General features: G+C 39.7%; 1 protein-coding gene across 1 annotated transcript; it reads left to right on the top strand.

Annotated features, from left to right (window-relative positions):
- Positions 1-5,323: 5,323 nt before the first annotated feature.
- On the top strand, positions 5,324-23,375 carry LOC103778960 (CAP-Gly domain-containing linker protein 1-like; the record flags this gene model as incomplete). Its single annotated transcript, XM_008946578.1, has 4 exons — positions 5,324-5,892; positions 18,619-18,743; positions 19,832-20,048; positions 23,178-23,375. Coding segments are annotated over 4 exons (1,109 nt in total), but the record flags the coding sequence as incomplete, so codon positions are not given.
- Between the last annotated feature and the right edge of the window lie 42 nt (positions 23,376-23,417).

The raw sequence follows: 23,417 nt of genomic DNA on the forward strand, positions 1-23,417 counted from the left end.
GAGGAGAAAACTTTGCAGGTTCAAAATTCCAGGTTACATTCTCTAAACCATTGTCAGGATATTTGAGGGGTGATTCATGAGGTTCTGAAAGCTTCACAATAGCAGTATGAACATTGAGAGTATGAAACATATTTAAGAAGTGCTGTTCAGGCTGCTAGTTCAGAGTGCTTCATGGGGTGACTTTGTTTTCCTCTCAGGAAAGTGAAGTTACTGCCACTCTTTGAAGTGTATTTTCTGTATCACTTTTCTACAGGAGGGATTTTCTGATTTATTTTGTACGTGTCACATTTTCTTCATGGTATGGTCAGAAATTGTTTTCTAGATACCCACTATTTGACTGCCACAGGGGTTGCTTGTGATCTTCTCTGGTCATAGACCCCTGTGAGATTTTCAGCAGTTATCTGTTCTGCACAACACTTGCAGCATATTTACTCTGTACCTGTTGCTCTTATTGTTTATATGTGTTTTGCAAATCACTGGTATGCGTAGCAGGATTAGCAAATGCAAGTAGTCTCTTTTTTTGAGCTTTAGAAATGGGTTGGCATTGACAGGCATTTTCCAACAGTAATTAGCCTCTTAATGGTGTTAACTCAGTTTAATATTAATCTTTTTAATTTGAAGTACTTTGAAGGACTCATGCATGACCGATGGCAGATGATCATTGATTAAAATAATCGTTTCACTTTACTCTCATGGATTATTTGCATAATAGTGTTCCAGCTTTAAAGTAGAGAATCAGGCTGCGTGCCTGTGTGCAGACAGAGGTTATGCAGCCTGCTTTCAGTCCACTCAAATGTTACACTGCTCTGCTGTGGAGGATCCTCCTGGTTTCCATCCCAAGTGGACAGGCAGCTTGCTTTTCTCCATGGAAACACTGCCTCTGCTCCGTGGTAGTCACGAGTAGCGATGTTCGTGAATGTTTCTTCCTTAAATTGTCAAGTCATTGTTTCAAATGTTTTATCAGATGAAATGTTTCAGTTGTGGCACTGTGTGTCCTGAGGAGGGAGAGCAGGGTGGTGGCAGCGTGCTTGTCAGATGTCAGCTAAGCTCAGAGAACTGTCAGTACTGTTACTTCTTGTCATGACTGCAGGGTTCTGAAGTGCAGCGAGATGAGGCTTTAACTTTCCCCCTTCTTTTCTTATTTAATTGTTCTTTGTTGTTGAAAATAGAGACTTGAAAGAAACAGTGGCAGACAGCAGGGGTTTTTTTATTACAGGAATTCCATTTTCCTTTGGAAAATAACCTGCTTTTTAAATTCAGGGTTACGTGGCTAAATTTTATTTTTAATCTCAACTTGCCAACAGAATTCATATCTATTATCAGATTAGTAAGATTTATTTTCTTATGCCAACAGTTCTCAGCTTGTTTCTTATGATTGCTTGAATCCATACATTGCTTAAAGATCTGTGAAAGGTAAAAAGAATCTTATTAATCAGCTAAAAGGGGCAATGCAGGGATTCATATCTGCATTCAGAAATTTTTAGTAGTCAACACATGCAAAAATTGCAGTTTGTTCAAGACTGTAATACATTTTCATATCGTATGAAATCATGTATTTCCCAGTCATGGCACAAGTGTAAAGCTTCTGTTTAAAATCTGTTTTTTATGCTTAGTTATGATACTGGTAGAACTTGTGGTGTTCTGAATATCTAAGAATATATTGTCAGGTTCTTTCTGGGCATTTCCTTATGTTCCTGATGTGATGTTTTAAGAAACTCACAGTTAATGTTAGTGCCTATTGGCTGTAAAGATTCTTTTTCAGGAAATCTGAGGCAGATTCAAGGAAAGAAAGGGAACAAATGGAGACAAGTAGCTAACTGCTCTATCTCTGAGAACTAAAATGAGGTCATTGACATCTGGAGCCTGTTGGGAAATGCTGGAGTGTGGAATGCTTGAAATTGCTTGATTACATACAAATGTATGTGCTGGCATATTCTGTTAGGAAGTGCCATTAGGAAGGTCCTGTCTCTAAGAATGAAAGTTGCATTTTCACTCTTGAAATAAGGCAGTTATTTACCAAAATGTGTTGCCTGTGTTTTAGCAGTTTTTTGAATTAAGCTACAGTTTTAATAACTCTGAAACCAGGGCACAGGGGATTGTGTTACTTCTGGCCTCGTCGAAGACCTGTATGTTGAGAAAAGCAAATGACACAGCAAATACATAACCCATGACTGTGGAGAGCAAGATTAAAATATGAATGAGTACCCCAGGCCAAGAAATGCAATATTAGAACAGTCTAACTTTCTGTCCAGCAGAAGTTTGGTAAACATCTATTCTTCGAATAATTATTTGAAAACTGCCAAATTGTAATTTTGGGGGGTAATTTAGTGTTTATGTTCCTTTAATATACTTATCCTTACACAATATAGCTGGTTACTACCTGTGTAGTACTGGAATGTTCTTTGGGGGGGAAAAAAGGGAGTATTTTGTGAAGAATACCAAAATACTGTCATAGCTTCCTGGTTTTAGTAAGCAATCTTTCTTAAGGGGGACTTAGTTGGGCCTAACTGAGGTGGTTGAATTTCCATGAATTTGGTGTTTGGCACAGGCTGTGAAAAAAGAACTGACCTTGATACTTCTCACATGTCTGTATTTGTACCAAATCCTTTATTGTGTGGAATTTTTTCATTCTGTGGGTTTTGATGAGCTGAGGAAAGTCATGGAGATCTGTGTGGGGCCCTTGGCATTGGAGGGGGGGGAACAGGGCCTGCAGGGTGAGGAGGAGTGGGTGGGTGCCATGTGTATAAGAGAAGACAAAGGCTTTTCAAGTTCATGGCACCTCAGAGTGAAGTGCAGTTTTGGAAGGTTTCTAAAACAAAATATGAGGAAATATGCACCCAGATTTAACAGAGGGGGGGCAAGTATGTAGTGGGGAGGGGAACCCTGAGTGTTCCTGTGTTCCTGCTGTGTCTAAAGTGACATCTCCTGTGATCCTCTACTTGTTCTGCTCTGTAACTCTGTGCCTCCCAGTTCTTTCATGGCTTAGTCGTGTTTCATGTCTATCTTTCTGCTTTGATTTTAGAGAGCTCACTCTGCTTTCATGCTGATCAACATGAAAGCTCCCACTTAAAAATTACTAGTAAACATCTTGCAATAACTATGGAGAAATTCTTCTCCTCAGTAGTCATAACTGCAGATGGGTGGATGACATACTTCTGGCAATGCTAGGAAAAATGTTTAGAAATCTTTGCAGCACTACTTCAGAGTTCTCATGGAGCATAACTTACATTGCAGACAGACACCATACAGCCAAGGTGGTAATTAACCCTTTTTAAAGTATCCCATTTTTGCAGGCTTCTTAGAAAATGCCTTGGTTTTGGCATGGCAAATCTTGAAATAGCAGAAGAAATGTTTTGATTTTTAGGTTCATAAAGCAGTGTGCCTGATACTTTCTCTTTGTTTTTTTTCTTTTCCACAGTGAATTGATTTTTAGGAGCGCTAATGTGCTAGCTATTAATAATACATGAGGGTTAAAACTTACACTGGTGGGTGAAAGACATGGTTGGGTTATTTCTTTAGTCTCTCTTCCAAAGTGTTTGGTTTGCCTTTAGCATCCTGGGTGCCCAGTTCACCCACCTGGACCCTGCTAATGGTTGGGAAGGGAGAGCTGCAAGTGGCCGACTCTGCCCGTGCACATGTACCAGTGGTGCCAAAGTGCTGAGTAAATGGCAGGACTGAGACCTGCTTTACACTCCTTGTTTGTCATGTTCTGAGCAAACAGTCTATTGCTACATGCTGACATTTCCTTTTTTAATGTTTTTTTTTTCCCCCAGGTGTTTGTTTAGGTGTGTGTTGGTTGTTTTTTTCTTTCAGTGGGCATAGCTGTTTTGCCAGTGCTGTGGGAGATTTTTCATTATGGACAAAAGAGCTTTTCTAAAGCTTTTGTAATCAGAAGGAAGATGCTTTCTGTGGCAAAACCCTCCTGACATAGTTCCCTGAAAAGCTTATAGCTGGCTTCCAAGTCAGAGCAGGGCTCTATCCTAGCAACGTTTGGAAGAGTCCCTCCTCCTCCTCCTCCTCCCAGAGGAGGTGTGGCTGGGGCACTGTGCTGGGGACTGTGAGCCAGGGTATCTCGTGATCTCAAAGATCACATACAGCTGAGCTGGAGGTTTATTTTTTACTCCTCATCATCTAACTTTGTTGATGAAGTTTAGTTTCTCAAGTCCAATCTCTGTTAAAAACTGTATTCTTTTCATTCTGCAATCCCTGGTTCTCTCGATTTCCCTTGCAGCTAGTCCTCTAGTCTCAAGCTGGTTTTGCTGGGATATTGCAACACTTGAAAAATGTGACTGAAAATAGTAGGGTGTGCAGAGTGGTTGTATCTACGTGTAATGTTAGTAATGCTGGTAAGAGCTTTGTTTTTCTTTCTTAAAATAGCCTTTCAGTTTCAAGCTCAAGATGAATACAGCAGCATTCAGTGAAGTGAGTTATTGTGGTCTTTTAGGTTCAGATTTGGAATCTTTTAATAAGAAATGGCCTTCAAAAGATGAGGCATTGGACATGCTATCCTGCAAAATGCTTCTGGTTGTTGTAAAGCACCTTTTATCATCTGTTTTGCATGCAGACTTTATGTATATATAAAAATTTCTTCTGCAAGAGTTAAAATACTGATTTTTGTTTCATGTCTAATATTTTTGTATACAGGTTTGTTCCAGAGTTGGAGAAACTAGAATATTATATTTTATCCATGTTTGGAAAAAGATAGTTGCTACAGGTGAAGAGAATTAACACTGGTATTAAAGAAGATGAGTATGTTAAAACCAAGTGGACTTAAGGCTCCCTCAAAGACCATCAAGCATGGGAGTACACTGCTGAAAACACCTGCTGCAGCAGTGGTGGCTGGTAAGGAACACATCAATATCTTAACTTTTCCCTTACTCATAACACAAAGTACCTTGAAAGATGTGAGTATACAGTATCATTACTATTTACACCAAGGTATTTTTGGTTGAATTTCTGATCTGAAAAATTATGTGTACAATATGCAGAAAATCTGAAGTTACTAATTGGATGTGACCAAGAAGTTTTCCTTGAGAAAACCTTGTCATGATAAAAATGGTTGGGTAGTTTTTGAGGTGATACTTGTAATCTTCACCAGGTTTTTACCAAATCCGACATTAAATGTGTTCAATGTCTCTGTCCTTAGAATTTGAATTATTGTATTCCACAGATTACAGTGTTTTCTTAAGTAAAAAATTTGGAATGGTGCTCTTCCTTTTAGAAACCATGCTTTTCCAAATCCTACACTGAAACTAAGTAATGATGCTCCTTGCAATATTACTGTATGTGATTCCTGTTGCCTTCTTACTGTGCTTGATTCCAGCTCCAGTGGAAAAAGCAGCCTCCAGTGAGAAGATCCCAAGCACAGCTGCTGCAGATGCACATGAAGAGTTTGTGGATGATTTCAGAGTTGGGGAACGTGTCTGGGTCAATGGAAATAAACCTGGCTTTATCCAGTTCCTTGGTGAAACACAGTTTGCTCCAGGACAGTGGGCAGGGATTGTTCTGGATGAACCCATTGGGAAGAACGATGGCTCGGTGGCTGGAGTTCGTTATTTCCAGTGTGAACCTTTGAGGGGAATATTTACAAGACCATCAAAATTGACAAGAAAAGTGTTGACAGAAGATGAAGCCAATGGTACTCAGGCAGCTCATGCTTCTAGAGCTACATCACCAACTTCCACATCAGCTGCTAGTGTGGTGTCTTCATCCGCCGCTGCGCTTCCGCCTTCAGGAATTCCACAAAAATCTTCACTTGCTGCTAAGGAACATTCAACCCCCTCTCAGATAAGCAATCTTTCAAAAACTGCCAGTGAATCCATATCAAATCTCTCTGAAGCTGGATCACTGAAGAAAGGAGAAAGGGAGCTCAAAATTGGAGATCGAGTTCTGGTAAGATTCCCCTGCAGCCTCTCTGGCTGCTGTTGATACATTGATGGTTTCTATTCTAATATTCAAAACTTTTCCACTGCTTCCTTGGTCATGGTAATGTAAATTTGTGCTTTAGCATTGTTTTCATTGGCTGTCTTCTATAGGCAAGCTCTTCATATGCAGTTTGGCATTTTGTAGGAAGATCCTTGCATTACCAATAGAAAATGGTTAATTTGGTGGGTTCTGATGTAGTACATTTTGCCAGTGTTTAAAAAAAAACATTCAATCTTCAACAGCATGTTTGTAGCTTGTCTTTCCATAGCTCCAAGAACTACAGTCATGCTAAATAAAAAATGAGCTTGTGAGATTTCCTCGTGGCTCTTTTGCACTGTTCAGGGCTGTGTCTTCAGAAAGCCAAGAGTTCAATAATTGATCATTCCCCTGAGTGGTGATAGGCAGCAACAGAAGCAGTCACATAATGCCACTGATCACCCAGGAATGACGTGTTCTTTGGTGATGTGCCATGTTACTTGGCTGCCCTTCCTGAATTCAAACCCATAAATGTTTCTGCCGATGTATCATTTCACTGTTTTAAAACATAGTTAAGTTTTGTTAGTTTAACCATTTAAAAAAAATAATTATGGTGTGTACCTTTGATATTTAGATCAACATGATACAGTATGGGTCATTTTTGATGACTGATTTGGCATACACCTGTTAAAGTGGGAAACTTCACCTTGAAACACCAGCCTTTGCTTGAAAAGGCACTAGAAAAATGGTGATGCCATGTTTGTGGCATTCTTTATTTAAAGGCTATGTGTGTAGACTTCATATATAACAAATACACCAAAATCATATTTCTGTGTCCACCAAATCACTGTAAGAGAGATCTGACTTGTCTGTAGGTTTGAGTTACTTGCACGTGTCATTAAGTTCAAGAATTGTCTTACTGTTATTTTCATATCATCTTCTTTTATTTACAGTGTGATTTTTTACATCTCCATTAGGTAAAAATAAAGACAGGAATGAATGCTCTGGCATAGAAAGCATTCCTGGGGTTACCAAAAGAACCTTGTATAGAAAGAAGTCTCATGGATTTTACTGTTTGTCCTGCACTGCTCTACGAGATAATGATTTTGCAGTAAAAATTGATTGATGTTTTTATAGTTTTTTTAAATGTACTTTTAAGGAAAAATTTGACTGCTCTTTCTGTGTAAAGAGAGCTTAAAACATAGGACCGAGGTGAAAAAAGTGTGAAGGAGACAAAGGTGAAATGAGGGCAGGGTCTGGCTGGCAGCTAGAGTTGGGCTGGGATGTGTTTTCTTGGAGTGGCAGTGGAAACAAAGATTTACCCTTTATCCCTAGCTATTTCTGTCAGAGGCTAGAGCTCAGTCTGCTTCCACTCAATGTCTTTTTCTTTTTAACCATTTGTTTACTCCTTTATCAAGGATCTTTGTGAGGTCTTCTGGGATGTCCTCTTTGTATGGGAAAGCTTATGCCTGTGAAGGCATCACTCTAACTTCCCTGTGTCTTGTTAGGGCAAATGACAGAAGTTGTATACCCAGCCACAGCTTGGTAGTAACAAGGTCCCAAATTCTGTTTAAGTGGAACAGATTAAACTTCATATTTTCTACTTCTCCCTATTTTTATTTGCCCCAGCTCTTTTGCTGAAGCATCAAATTGTTTGAGGTTTTGGGGTAGTTCCTAGCACAGCATGTCAGTGATGTGTAATTTATATGCCATTGTAAGACAGTGTACACACAGGAATATAACTGTTAAATGGACAGGATTTTTGTCTCCTGTTGTTTTGGGTCCCATGCTGCTTCTTTGTAGTAGATCCCAGACTTGGCTAATGTCAAGTCTAATAATACTTCGAATGTATATATCTTAAATTGCCAGGTTATTAGCAAATAATAGTGAACTGAGCTGAGTACTCCACTCATCTATTAATATTTTCTTTTCTCTGCTGCTGAACTCCTGTCCCGTGCTGTGGACTGTAGAATTGAACTGTTACTAATTGCTGGAAAGTGTCTTCAGAGCCTACAGCTAGCCCTGGTTGTTGTGAAAGACCTGCCTGTCACTTACTGTAGCTCCCTTAGTCATTCTACCTCCATCAGTAATACAAGTGCAACTGGATTACTCCCTGTGGTTTGTATTTTATTTATACTGACAGCAGTATCTCTTCAGCAGTACATGACACAAGAGAGTGAGAAGCTGGAGGGAATTTTCAAGTCCCACCTCAGCACAAAAATTCCCTTCTAAGCAGCAATGTAGCATCATAGCCCTGAGACATGCTCCAGTCTGGACATGTCATTGCAGAACTCCAGTGACTAAATGCTGCCCACACTCATCTGTTCTTGCAGCTTGGGCTAACTGCTATCAAATATTTTGTGAAGGCTCTTAGTAGAGGCAGTGCTGTGATGATTATGGGTGCAAGGGGAAAACAGCTGCTGAGAATTGCAGCTTGAAAACGGTGAGCCTCCAGCAGTGCAGAACTGCAGTTCAGCAGAACAATGAGTTCATGATAGACAAAAGCTCATTTGGCAGTCTCATTAAAATACTTAACTGGAAAAGTATGTCCTTAAGGGCAAATTCATAGATGGGTAAGACATAGCTCCTCAGCTAAAATTACATTCCAGAATGGACTTCAGATGTGGCTCAACTTCGTTGATCTCCGTGTGTGATCTTAGGGTGTGGAGTGTTACACTGGAGTATTTCAATCTGTTCAATTTTTTCCTCTGACTTTGATTTAAAAATTGACTTAACAGGTGTTATTTTGAATTGATCTGTTCAATGTTTTGTTTGTTTGCTTTTCGGGCAACTGGCTGGTGTTGGGGGATACCTTCAACAAAAAAGGCAAAACCATACAGCTTTTTTTCTGCCCCGTCTGGGTTATCAAGAAGCAAGAGGCCATTCTGACAATTGTTTAAATGCCATTTACCAATTCACATCTGAGCTCACCTTATTTCTGTGCATCCCCCAAATGTACCTTTGACACACTTTGTTGAACCCAAAATGTTGGGTTCAAAGCATTTCAGGCTTCACAGACTGACCACAGCTAAGCTTTGTTGAAAGGTTTTTCAGGTCTTACTGAGATGTTAGTACTCTGCCTCACATGAAAAGAAGCTGTGAACTCTTCACAGCTGCTTCTGCATTCTGTCACAGCAAACTGCTGCATGGAATGTTCATAGCCAGTGGTGTTGCCCTGATGTAGTTTGATTAAAGGCTGATAAAGAAGTCTTGAAGAGATGAAGAAAGCTGTAGCATGTGGTCTGGTTTGGTTTGTGTGGACAAAAAAAAATATATCTTAAGCTTATTTTCTTATTTGTTTGATCTCTAATTGTTTCACTGCTCTTTTGTGCCATGAAAGTTAGAATTGCCTAACACTACATGGTCCCATACATAGACTCCAACCAGACATCCATGAGAGAAGTTTAAAAAAAAAAATACAGAGATTTAGTAATAAAGGAAGTTTCCAATGTAAGTATTCCTGCTTTATTTGGATATGACAACAGGTGCCATACAGGATCTTTCCTTAGCTCAGATAACTTTGGGAAGAATAGTGGTTACATATAAAGTATTTGAGACCCTCATTCAGATGCTTATCAAAGAAAATAATTTCCACCACCTATATATTCTCAAAAGTAGGCTTGCTTTGGGGGTCTCCTGTGAGGTTGTGCTGAACAATACAATAGAGTGGAGATGAGAAGGTTCAAAAGCAAGCAGGCTCGTTTTTTCAGGAGTCAAAACCCATGTTTTTCCAAAAGACCTTGTATGTAAAGGAAAAAAAAAAGCTTCTTTAGCATCAAAACAGATCGTCCTTCAAGGTGTGTGATGTGTCAGCTGGGTTGTGTTGTGGATGCCTGCAGAAAAATACAAACATTTGCTGCAACAGTCAGCTACAATTTCTTCTTTGCCCTCAATTTGAAGAAGACATGTTCCAGGCTGTTAAATTGAGTTGTAAACATCAGAAAAATAGCTGGTGGTGGACATCAATGTACATAAAGGAAATATAATAAATTGTAGAGAACTTCACATTGTCCTGTTTTCTTACAAGTTCTCTTTCTGGAGGTTCTCAGGGATTCAAAGCAAATCAAACTAAGTGAATGCATTAATACATTGGAGCTGAAGTAGTAAACCCCAAAATGGATGTTCCAGTGCAGAAGGAGAGGTCATTTGCATTCCTGTAGTTTGCTCCTTCTCAAAGATGATGTTAAAACAATATCTGAGCCACATGCAGCAAGTGTGTTCTTCAGTGCCTGGCTGACTTGAAGCTGAGCAGTAATTTTCCTTTCACTTGCAAGTGTTTGGAAATACTTCATCTTAATACATAGAAATGTTGAAAATATGCAGAGAGAAATTACATATTTTAGAAGAATTGTGGTTTCTGGTATGTGACTCCTTATTCAGCTTTTCATTTGTTGCACTGATGTGTAACATCTACTGGAAAAAAAATAACATAGCTAAACCAAAGAAGAAGTAATTAATGCAAAGAGTAATTGAAAGAGCTCTATACTACCCACCATTGCCATCCTTAACATCTGCAGTACATTCTGGAGCCTGGATATGATTTAGTTGTTAGAGAGAGGGCATTAACTCTGGGCAGCCTGGTTTCACATTTGGGGCTTGCTGTGAAGTAGGAAATGTTGATGTGGAAATCTTCCTCTGTGGTACTCGTCCAGCCTTCACTGGGTTAATGACAGAGTGCAAGATCTTTGATGCAACTGCAGCTGATTTGCCTGCTGAAAATTAAGCTACAGTTTCAGCATTTTTATCCTTGTATTAAATAAGAATTCCAGTGCAAAAAGTGATCCCTTCTTGTGCTGCTAGAAGTGTCCTTGCCAGGTACTGAACTAGATGGGAAAAGAATAACTGAAAACTAATTCAGAAAGCAAATTACTTTCAGGCTAAGCCAGTTTCTGTTTCCTGTTTGAGTTGCAGCCAGAGGACCTGTTTGCCCTGGTATTGCAAACATTCTGATTTCTTAAGAGCCCAGTGCATAGTTGGTTTGGAAAAAAAAAACCCAAAAACAAACCAAAATAAACAAACAACCCCCCTGAACTAACCCCAACTTGCTGAGCTAAAAAGGGGAACCCTGCTTTGTGTGACAACCTTTGCACCTACCAAAATTTGAAGCAGCTTTAAGAGCATCTTAAGCTTTTTCCTGGAGGGACCAGATGCTGTATTTTAAATAAATAAATAAATCAAAATCTTATCAACCTAAAGGGCCTTAGCCTTCTCAAGGGATTAAAGTGCTTTCATTCATTTAACCAGTTACAGCCTCATCATCATCTGCCAAATCTGATGCTTCTGGATCTGAGCTGTAAAGCTGTAACTTGGGCCTCTGTCCATATGTTCACAAAAGGTTACAAACTAGATTTACAGACATGTGCTGATGTGGCCTTTTGGCAAAGTTCTCTATGCATGAGTAACATCCAATTTCTTTTCATTGCCTGCTTTAAGTGGCACCCTGTAAGTTATTTCTTACTTTGTTGTTTTTCACTAAGTTCTCCAGTGATGTAATATGTAAAGACTGATAGGAGATTATTGTCAGATTTGTATCCACCCATGTAACCTATCTTCAAATAAACATGACGTAAGTCTGTCAACTGATTACATTCCAGGGCTCTTAAAAGCAACAAATGGGGAGAGAAACTTCACATGTAGAGAGAATTTTCTGCCTTTAGAGATCATCTTGCATTGATCATGTGGTATTTTTAAGTTTGCCATTTTCTCCTTTCTGTAACATTCTGAATAGAAAATGCACTTGTGAGTTTAGTCTGTTTAAAAATCTGTAATGCTTGGTATTTAACAGCTAGAAAAACAAATATTGATTGGCATTGTTACACTTAAAGCAATGCAAAAAATACCTTGCCAGAATGCATATGAGGATAGAAAAGGAAGAAAACTTTGCAAGTTGGGAAGATGTGATTGTTGTGGCCTCTCCTGGGGCTGTCCCCTCCTGAGCCTTGGTTGTTCTAAGTGCCAGTGCACCACAGTGTTTAACTGCTCACTTATGATTTTGCTTTATCCATAAGCTGAGTTGACTATAAGGTGTTTGTAATTTGTATAAGGCTTTGTCTGTAATTTATTATCTTGGTGATTTTCTCTGTGCAAACCACAGCTTTCTTCTAGTGTTACTTTTAAGCATTTTTCAGGACATATTGTTACCTCTCTGCTCACAGATAAATAAGCTGTTAAATGTATTGCACCAGGTGTGAGTTGTGTCTAACTGTGAGTCATTTTGTCTTGGCAACTCCTTATTTAAGTCAGGATTGCAGGTGAGTTACTGGGATGTAATGGCAGCAATAGGGGACTTCTCCACATGCTTTGTTAATGGTTTGTTCCTAGCAGACTTTTTTTTTGGTGCATGTGGACTCCCTGCCTCCCTCCCCCTCCCTCTGCCTTGATGTCCAAGAACATGTTGTCCTTGCTCATTTCTAGCACAGGATGGGCGAAAGAACAGTTTCTTTATTTACTTATTTTAGTCCTGGCTTTATTTGTGGTGGCAAATTCCCACGTGGCTTTTGTAGTGCAGAGTTGCTCTTAGGTTTGTGTATTGCTTCCTTTGTGACTCAATGAGTTGTGCTGCTAAGGCTCAAGTCATTCACTCATCTTTTTTTAATAGTTAAACCATTTTCTTCTGGAAGTGAAAGGTTGCATGGTAGCATTGTGTCTGTGTGGGTGTCTTATTGCACAGTAGCTCTTTTGCCCACTTTGGCTCTGCTTTGGAACTTTCTAATCAACTGCAACCACGTGAGATAAAAATTTAGAGGTTTCAGAGATCGGTTCTTACAAGTTTCATGGAAACAGCCTAATAGAAGGTAGAGACTAACCACCAATTTTGGAAAAGCTGCAATTTTCCTTCACAGATTTTTGCACATCAGAGAATCTGCGTGACCAAGGTCTTGTCTAAATACTGTCCCCATCAACAGCAAAAGCTGGAATCACTCCTGCATCTGCAGACAGCCGTAATGCCACTGGAAAGCTGACATCCTTAATCCTGCTATTCACAGAACTACTGGCTTGAAAAATCTGAACGAGGGAGGCAGGTTTGAGGTTCAGTAGATACTCTGGCATTCTTCTAGTCTTGATCAAGCGTCAGATGTCACGCAGATATTTCTAGAAGGAAACAGGATAATCTGAAGCTGGATTGTCTAATATCGAGGGAAAAAAAAAGGCAAAAACTGACACAGAGAACAACATGTTGACCAACTAAAAACCCAGGTTTTACTTCCTTCTTTGAAATTATAGTTTTAATGAAGAAAACTCAAAAGGTAGTTAGTGTTTTGTGGTGGGATTTTTTTAAAAATTTTGCATACTATCTAACATCAAAATTAGCATTGGACTTTACATTTCAGAACTGGGCAATGGATGGCAAACACCACCACCCCCCAAAAAGCAGTAGTGGCTTGCTTGGTACCACCACAGGAGATGGTTTGTCTTTGAGCTAATGTAGTGCTAATACTCTTCATTGCTTTGATCCATGCTCTGGAAGTAATCATAAATCATTGCTGATGAACTCTGCAGACAGAGGAATAAATAGCAATAAGCCATTTCATCCCCAGCCAGCCAAGCTGCTCGTTGCGTTTTGCATTCAGTGGCAGAGTTTATAAGCATAAGAGCAAGGGTGTAACAGCCATGGGCAGCTGCCTGGTGGAGAGGAGCAACTGAAGAAGGTCAGGAGTTGAAGGTACTGAAGAGGAGTTTGTGGGGTGATGTGGCAGAAGGAGCAATGAGGACACGTGGTGTTCTAAGCGACTCACTCTGGCTGTGCTTTTGGTCAGCCCTCAAACACTCTCTGTAGCTACGTCCATAATTATTTGAAAAGCCCAATGGAAATATTGGCAGGGATTCAGAACATAGCTGCAAAGTGACTCAAGCAAGAGAAAGTATCTTGCAATACAGGATTTGAAGAACTCAATCTGTATCATTTACAAAGGGGAAAATTGAGGTGTTTTGCTTAAAACCTCTGTGTTCCTGCCTGGTGAATGCCAGGTACTGAAGAGCTCTATAGTCTTCCAAATAAAAACATAATGAGAGTCAGTGGCTAGAAGCCACAGTCAAATTTGTTTTATTCCAAATTTAAATATGTTTCTAACAATGGAGTGATTAACTATGAAAATAGACTGTCAGTGGAAGCATGTTTTCTGATGGATATCAGCTCTGCTCTAAAAACATGAACACATACAGCTTAGTTCAGTACAGCCACAGGGTTAATTATGGATGTAACTGGGTGAAATGTAAAGACCTGTTTCAGGAGAGTCAGAGGAGATGATGTGATGGGTCCTTCTGGCCTCCAGTGGGTGAACAAATCAATTAAATGCAATTTCTTTTGCCAGCTGGAAACGATTCCTCTAAATTTTGAGAAGCAGGAGAAAGGTGATTCTGATTAGTAGATCCCAGGTTTTCCAAATGCAGTGCTTGTGTGTCTGGATGGTTTTATTTCATTTTCAAGTGTTGCATATCATGGGTCCTGTGATTGGCATGGTTCTGAAAATGCCCAGTCTAGGTGTCAAACACCAAACTAGCCAAGCATTGCCTCTCAAGAGTCACCCTAAAGAAGTGCTCAGGCAGAAGGGGGGAGAGAGAGCAGTTGTTACCTGCCTTTCAGCTTTGCTCAGCTGGTCTGAGTGAGTGATCCTGTTACACAGACAAAGGCTCAGAGAGTGGCTATCCTCTTTTCAAAGAGATCTGTATTTTCCAATGAACACTGTTGAAATAGCAGTCTCATTTTTTGGACCACCTCTGTTTCTGGATTACACTGGGTTGTTTGTTTTGTACCTCTGCTTATCTTTGGAAATGCTGCTGCAGAGGTTCTCACAAAGTTGGATGTGCTCATCCCAACATCCTTCTGTCAAGAAGTTTTTCACTTCTTTGGGTTTACAAACCTGTTTTGCCACTTCATGTTGCAGCAAACTAATGTAAGCTTAGTTTTAATTTGATAAATAGAATTTAATCGCTTTCCCCCTGTGTTTGACATAACACCAGTGGGTTCCAGGCAGATTTCCTCACCTCACAGTGACCCGTGGCATAACCTAGATTCTCTGGCATATTGTTGCTTTATGTTTTACAGCTTGGCTATACTGAGTGTCAGAACTGACTAAAAAAAGGCCTGGCAGTTCTTTTCTCTGCTCTGTTATTTAGTGACCTGCCTTAGCATGAATGAAGGTCATGGAAAACTGTCTTCATGGTAGTGATGCCCCATTTTCCCATATAGCTTTTAGAAACCTTTCAATAAACTTTTTGCCTGGTTTCTTTTAGACACCAGGCTTTTTATGTAGTCCTTCATGCACTACTGGGAAGTAGATTTACTGGCAAATGCAGCTGGTTTTTTTGTTTGGGTTGTTTGTTTGTTTTTTTCTGTAATTCTTATAATTGTGTAATTTTTCTGTAATTCTGTAAGAAATGCTATCATTTCAATGAAATTTCAGCAAGTAAAATTATTTTTTTCATATTGTATATGCAGTTTAATTTACATACTAATTTTTTTCCCCTTTAGAGCACTAAGTCTATATATGCACAACAATTTTTATGCATAGGAAAAGCCCTTCCTATACAATAGCACCTACATTGTACTACATTGGGAATAAGTGATGATTTTTTTTCTAAATTGTTTTAAAAGTGGGTGTGTTGTCACCCACAGAGTACTTAATTACAGCTGAAGGTAAATACATTGTTTAAGGCAGGTGTCTGGATGATTGGAAGTAGATTTAGGCTTTATAGAGCAATGCTGATCCTGTCTTTAAAATTTAAGACTTTTGCTTAAAACTGAGCAAAACTGCCTATACAGACCTATGTTGATGCTCTGAAAGCTTTGTACCACAGTGTATGTACCCTGATTCCTACTGGTGGTGAGGATGCACATTTCAATATTTGCAGAAAGCAGAAGTGTAGTAGCTGGTTATTCAAAGAAGCTTGATTAGGTTTGGAAAAAAAAAACCAAAATCTTTTGGCATTCTCCCTTGCATCTTGTTTTAAAATAGCCCCGGTGCCATGGTGACAGGACTAGTCACACTGCTCCTGGGGATCTCATATGGTGCATCCCCATATGTCCCTGGGATATGAATTCCTCCATTTGCTCTCTCCCACTGGGCCTGGGGTTGCAGTCCCTGGCACACCCTTGCCACTGCTGTAGCCAGCCTGGTGGGTGCTGGTCGTTGCCAAAGCTTTTCTACCCCATCCCTTCTACTGGTTTGTGGTTTGGATGCAATGTCTTCAAAAGAAATATCATACATTTTTTACCTAAATGTGGAAGATGAGCAAGGCCAAGGTATGAAACAAAAAGGAATAAATATGCTGCACCCAAGTGTAATCTGTTATCCTGGAGCCACCATTACTTGTCTAGAGGCTTATTTACAGTTTGAGGGAACAGATTGCAACAGTTTTTCCTGTCTCTGGGAGTCTTTGCATGTAGTTACCCCTTTCTGCTACTGTGCTTCAGATAGCTCTTGTCTGGCTTACCCCACTCACCTTCCTCTGGAAGGCTTTATGTGTGTGTGTTGGTAAAAAACAAACCACAGAACAACCCCCCACCAGCATTCCACAAATCTGCAATAAAATTCCTTGGCTTGGCTGCAGTTCTGTTGAAGGAGCTGAGGAATCTCTCTGTGCAACCTGACTATTGTCTTTGAAGGGATGCTTCTTATCATAGGCTATTGTTCTGGCTTCCTGTCTAATTTCTTTAATGGGTCTTCTGCAGCCTCTTTTGATTTAACTCTTTTTATTCAGGCAGACAGCAGTACAAAATTGAGTAGGGAAACAGTACACTCAGAACTAAGCAGTCTTCTTACCTAAAGATGTCTTCCAAATTTATCTTTGAAGAAAACAATCCAACCAACCAAACTTGCTAGAAGAGGAATAAAGGAGAAGGACAATGTGGAAGACCTAGTGTGGACTGACAGCACAGCTACATGTTTTTCTCTCACACAGTTACATTTTGGTTTAATGTTTGTACTTAGGTTAACGATATTTATCCTGTAGAAAAAGTCTGAGGGTGAGTAACATGTCACCTTAAAGCATAGTTCTTCCCAGGAAATACTTTTAACAAATGTTATAAATTCCCTCTTCACTGCTGTGCCACAGAGGTCTGCATTCCATGTGACTGTTTTGGCTGGTTACAATTCCCTTTTTCCAAGTCCCTACTTGTGCTTGTTTTCTGAGAGGGGAAGTTTGTCTGTTCCCTGCCAAGAACACCAAATACCAAGCCTTCTACTGGTTACTATATTAGGCTGAGTCATGATAAGTGTAAACGTTGTGTGGTTTTATTCCATGAAGAGGAATAATTTGCTACAGTGCCCTTTAAAGCAAGATACAAAGGTGATCTGCAGGTTAAATGCTGTTTCAGGCTGCCCCCAATGAGAGAGGGCTGCCACCTTAAATATGGGCAGAAGCTGTTTTGCCAGCTTCCTCATCTTAGTAATATGAAAAAGGGTTAATTCTTGGTTAATTCTTCTTCCCTGATTTTCTGAGGTTTGTGTAGATTAGGAGGGTTTTTTTCTTATCAGCTAAAGGCTGGAGCTGTCAGCTCTGGGAAGTTGATGAGCCAGAAGCTAGAGCACCAACGTGTGTGGCAGCTACTGGGCACTAACTCAGTACTTCGTGGACACTTAGTACTTTCATGCAAGAGAATGTCCTTCACTCCTAGATTCCTCACAATTAACCTCTTGGGTGAACACTTCCCAAGTCAATCAATATGAGTTATCTAGTGTACTGTGAGCATGCACCTTAATTTGTGGCACAAGAAGCTGCTTGTTCTCCAGTTTCCCTGGGAAGTTCCCCTGTCGAAACAGAGTGGTTAATGTACAGATTATATGAAATCCTAATTTACTTTGAAGTATATAAAAGGGAAATATAGTCTTTGTGTTAACAGATTACAACCAAGCTCTCTGCCAAGGCTTCCTCATATAATGTGTGTGCTGGGAAAAAGTGGGGAAAAAAAACCCCAGTGGCCTCTCCTGTGAGCCTCTTGAAGAGGTTTTGTGTTAACATTTGCTTGCTTTCATAACACTAGATGCAGGCTGGACAGACTTTCACACAAGTAGGACACAACATATTGTCATTGTGACCTGCAAGAACCCTGCAGTTCTGGCTTGTGGCCCTTCTTGGCAAGCATCAGCCACACTGAACACCTTATGCTTCTTCACTTAATCCTTCCCTCCCCTGGACTTTATGAAAAGCTAGTTATCTTGCAGACATTGCAAGTAATTGGAATGGCTGTAAATATTTAACATTATAAGTTTGAAAACAACTGATTTCTAGTCTTTCATATAGGTGTGTTTTTGGGTTTTTTTTTGCAGGGATTTTTTTAAGTGAAGAAAAGATAAAGAAAATTATTCTCCCCTCCCCAAGAATTTTGTGTGAAACTATAGTAAATCTATTGCATTCAAGACCCTGACTATACTGAATCTTGTTAAACATATTTTTAGTCTTATAGCCATGTAAGTCACCTATCAGAGTTGTGGCCTTCAATCATGACAGGCTTCCTGAACACCAAATTGGACAGAACTAAATGCTATGGAAGTGGTGTGGGGATTTTATTCTTGTTTTTTTCCTCTAAACAATTGGATTGTGAAGATCTGTTCAATGCATTAAAACAAACTCACAGGCAAAATAACATGCAGCCTGAAATAAGAACAAATCATTACTGTGCTTTGTGAAAATGACTATACTGGAAGCTTTTTATGCTCTATTTGGTATTTTTATTTGGAAATGGATTGAATGCAGTTGTGTGTCTTGCTGCTTTAGGTTGGTGGAACAAAAGCTGGAGTCGTGCGTTTCTTGGGAGAAACCGACTTTGCTAAAGGAGAATGGTGTGGAGTAGAACTGGATGAACCTCTGGGAAAGAATGATGGAGCTGTTGCTGGCACAAGGTTAGTCTGTCATCAGACAGCAGCCTCCTTAAAGATTTTTGCATCTCTCTATTCTGTTTTGTTTTTTTAATATCTCGCAGGAAACTTTATATCAAGGGAAGTCGTTAAACTGTAAACCTGACTGTCTGCTGATGGTGGTGGTTAGTTAGACACTGATTTGAATTTTATGACACCTACACATCTCCAAAAGTCTGCATCAATCCCACATTCATTGGATTAGTTGATCTCTTCTACTCCCATGTGAGTTTTAGTCATAGACTGGCAGTGTAAAACACTATTTCCTGCTTTTTGAACATCTGCTTGGTTCCTCAGATTGGAATGAATGCTCAATTGAGAAAATTTCTCTGGGTATCTAATAGCTGAACTTAAGGGAAAATCTTCCTGTATCACAGGAACAGAGAGCTCCTATAGCAGTAGTTCCATCATTGTAAAGACTGGGAGCAGTATATCCCCTTCCTCTAATAAGTCACACTTAGAAAGGATTAATTTATATCACATTTTAACTTTATTTCTCATTTGGTATAAGGAACAATCCTTTAACTTGTTAAAGAGAGTTTTACAAGGATTGTGTCACCTTAACATAGGTGATCACAACTTAAAATTTTAAGTGCCTTTTCCTTCCATATAATCAAAGATACATGTTCTGTATAATCATGTGTACAGGTATGTATGTAATAAAATATAAAACTACTTGATCTAATTAAAATCGGATTCTTACTTTTAACTCTCTTCTACCACATTTGTTGTTGGCAGCTCAGAGGAATGTATCAAAGAGGAAAGCTCTGCATGTTAAACTTTGGATCTGAATGAAATTTTTAGGAAATGGAACTCTAGCTCAAGAGCTTACTCTGTTGAACTTCTGAAGTCTGGTGTAATCATGCTGTTTCTACCTCTCAAAGTCCCAATTCCAAATCAAGTGTTTAAAAAAAAATCACAATTTGATCTAGATCAGCTTGTCACCAGCTGCTACCCCATCCATTAATACTTTTAGACTATTGATCTAGAATGCTGTGTGAAGCCAGACCGTGTAGCTGAAAAGGCAGAAGTTCATTTAATACCCTTACCTGTCTCCTTTGCTTTTTTTAAAGGTATTTCCAATGTCAGCCAAAATACGGCTTGTTTGCTCCCGTGCACAAAGTTACCAAGATTGGATTCCCATCAACCACACCAGCAAAAGCCAAGACAACTGTGAGGAAAGTGATTGCAACTCCCACCGCCCTGAAACGCAGCCCGAGTGCCTCTTCCCTGAGCTCTCTCAGTTCTGTGGCATCTTCAGTAAGCAGCAAGCCAAGCCGTACAGGACTAGTAAGCTTCTTTTGCTACTGCATGCTTTCCATTCCCAAACGGGCATCCACGTGGCACTTGCCTGTGGTCTCCTTGCATAAATTGAGACTAGAACAGATCTTGGGCAGAGCACGGTATGCATTGAATTGTGCTCTCTTTTTCACTTTCAAAGCATGCATGACGGAAGGAAATCTTGGCTAGCCCTGAGGAGGAGCTGAATATTTGAATTTTTAAGCTTATACAGTTAATTCAGCCTAACCGAGTTGTTGCAATAAGAAAGGGGCTTGTGGTGCCAACAAGTTGAAAAGGCATCAGTGTTCTCTGACTGGAACCTCCATTCAGTGGTTCATTTTCCTAGCACTACCTCTGTCATATGGGGTTTGTGTTTGAGGATCTGGTATCCACTAAAGCTTCCTTGAGCTTGTTACATTAAGCAGGAAGCTTCAAATTGTCTAAAACGTGAAAGTATTTCTTTTGCTTTTCAACAGATGAGTCAGCTGAGCAATGCAGAAGCTGCAATTGTCAAGTCTTTGCTGACAAGAAGCCTCTTTCTTTTCTTTTTTTTTAGATTTGGTTTTAATCCTATGAATTCATAAAGGCTAAATGTTGCAAAGCATAGTGGCTCAGGTGAATTCTAACACAGTACTAATTCCACCTAATACACTTACCGTGGATTCTTTTGAAGTTGCTGTTACATAAATGTCCTAATCTTGGGTTGCAGCAGTAAAACAGGAACCTTCTGGGAAAGCTGAATTTTAAAAAGTCTTTTAAGGCAATTAAAAGTGTAGAAATAATTAGGTTTTTTCCACAGTCACCCTAGATTTTCCCTTTTTTTAAATCAAAGTACATAAATAAATCTAATTAGGAAGAGATCCCTCCCACTGTTCTGGAAGTGGTTAGCTGGCACACTGTCCCACTGACCAGCAGGCACAGAAGAGGGGAGGTGACTTACCAGAGACCTTCCAAACCGAAGCAGATTACAAGCAAGCAGAGGTCAACAGTTGGTCAGGGCAACAGGGTTAATACCTTACCACAAAAAGCGTGAGGGGTTTTTTATGTGGCAGAAACAGTTGGACTTTATTACTTAATCCATTTGGGAAGTGCACTTCTAGCTTCAGAGTGCCCCCTAGTCTGAAATCTGTGCTCCAATAGGTTCAGGTTCTGCCTCAGACCTCTTCATTTTATTCTGTACAATAGATACTCTAAGCAGCAAGAAAGTAGAGACTTTGTAAAAGTCTACAATATATTTCCTTATTTACCTCTGCGTTGTTCCCCCCAGGGCTTCTGCATGTTTTGGGCCATAAAATCCAAAGTCTCTGTAATCCATTGTTTCCAGAATTAAAATTCCATCTTTGTTCCAACTCCTTTTCTCAGGTTACCATCCAAGTTAAAAGGACTGTAAAGAAATTCTGACACTTTTTCTTTAAAAGTTAAGCTGCTGGAGAAACAGGATTTCCTGAAATCAATTTTGACACAGCAAATTTTTCTCGCTCCAGTTTCCAGGAAAATTATAACTTATCTGGAAATTGCTGGGCTCCTACATAGTCCTCTTGGTTATTCAGGGCTGTTGATGTTTTCTTCCTGTGTAAGAAAAGCAACTGTCAAAGCAGGTGATTTAATGATTTAAGAGGGCTGTCTGGTGCAATTTATTTATTGCCGAGTCTGAAGGAAGTTGATGTTACTCTGAAATCTTTTGGATTTCTTTGGAATTAGGAATTAAGTCAAGTTTGATTCGATGATTGTTAAAAAGCAATATATTCTGGAATGAGATATATTCTAGAAACTGAGAGAATCTGAAACAACTAATGTAAGCATCAAAGTGGAATATGATTTCCTGTCTTGCACCTTTTGAGTCACTTGATAGAGCATTTATGGTGGATTAGAGATGGATCAGTCAAGGCTGTGCGTAGGCATGTTGGAGAGATTGTGTAGCAGTCATGGTAACAGAAGGGGCAGTGTGGTTTTGTGATGCCAAGAGAATATGTCCCTCGTGGTGCTTTCTGTGGGGTTGTTGTCCAGTGCCAGCATTCCAGGCTGTACATGGCAACTGTTCCTCAACATTTTGATCTCTGAAAGGATCACAGGAGAAACATTCTCCTATTCTTGGCAATACTATGAGACAGAGCTAGAGGTTAACATAACAGAAGAGTAAGCCTTTGTGTATTGGGCTGTGGGTTAAATAAGGCTTTAACTGAGATGTCATTCTTATAATATTTAGACAAATTTTGGGGCTGTTAAAGTGATTTTTTATAAGCTGTATTGGATTTTTTTGTTGTTCAGTTTTTGCCGTTTTTGCAACTCTTGCTCACCTTTACTACAAAATCTCAGTTTATTTACTTTCCCTTCTAGCTCAAAAACTTGAGGAACTAGAAGACAGGACCATGCTGAATTTTCTCTGACACTGCTTCCATTCAGTGGAGCAGAGCTCACACAAGGCCAAGGAAAAGCCCAGGCTTGACTTTAGCTATAGTTCTCCAGACTGATTATTTTTTGTCTATACTCTTTAAGTTTGATCTTCCAGGGTTTGTTGGTTTGTTTGTTTTTTTTTTTTTTCAGAAGTAATTTAATTTCAAGTAATCAAAGCGTATGTTCTGATCAGATACCAGTTGTTGTTCTTCACTGGTTTTAGCTGTCAGGCTGGCTTTTTAGGTCAAGGTAAATGCTTTTCATCCTGGATGCCTTATTGCTGTAGTAGAGGTGCCAAATGCTAGCTGGAGTTCCAAAAGCTTTTGATAGAACATTTGGAAACGTTACAATATTGCTGGTGACCCAAGATGATGACTTAGTAACTGGAGGCACAATGTTTTGACTTGCTAAAAGGCTGCCTTTCTTTTTTTAATGCAAAAAGATGCTTAGAAACATGATGAGGTAAGCTTTATGTGTGTCTAAGCACACCTCCAACTGAGTCCTTTTGTTTTCACATCAGCCATTCTGTCTCCTACAGCTACCTGCTATTGCTACAAAGCAGTCTTGCCATACATGTATGGCCATTGTTAAATTCTAGAAAACAAAGTCATTTAAATGTAGAAGGAGAGGGTACAGTAGGTGGCAGAAAGCATTTGCTTTACTAACCACATGTTTGTGGAGTCTGGAGTTATCCCCTGTTTTCCCTTGATGCAGAATGATTTTTAACTAACTTACTTTGTGAAGTTGACAGAAACGTCCTCCCGGTATGCAAGAAAAATTTCTGGTACCACAGCCCTGCAGGAGGCACTGAAGGAGAAGCAGCAACACATTGAACAGCTCCTGGCAGAAAGGGACCTGGAGAGGGCAGAAGTTGCAAAAGCAACCAGTCACGTGGGGGAAATAGAGCAGGAATTAGCCCTTGTTCGTGATGGACACGACCGGGTAAGAGTGGTGGTGCTGTTCTTAAAATAAAGGCTTTAAGAC

The sequence above is a fragment of the Merops nubicus genome, unplaced genomic scaffold, assembly GCF_000691845.1.
Source record: "Merops nubicus isolate BGI_N331 unplaced genomic scaffold, ASM69184v1 scaffold27188, whole genome shotgun sequence".
Classification (NCBI taxonomy): Eukaryota; Metazoa; Chordata; class Aves; order Coraciiformes; family Meropidae; genus Merops; species Merops nubicus.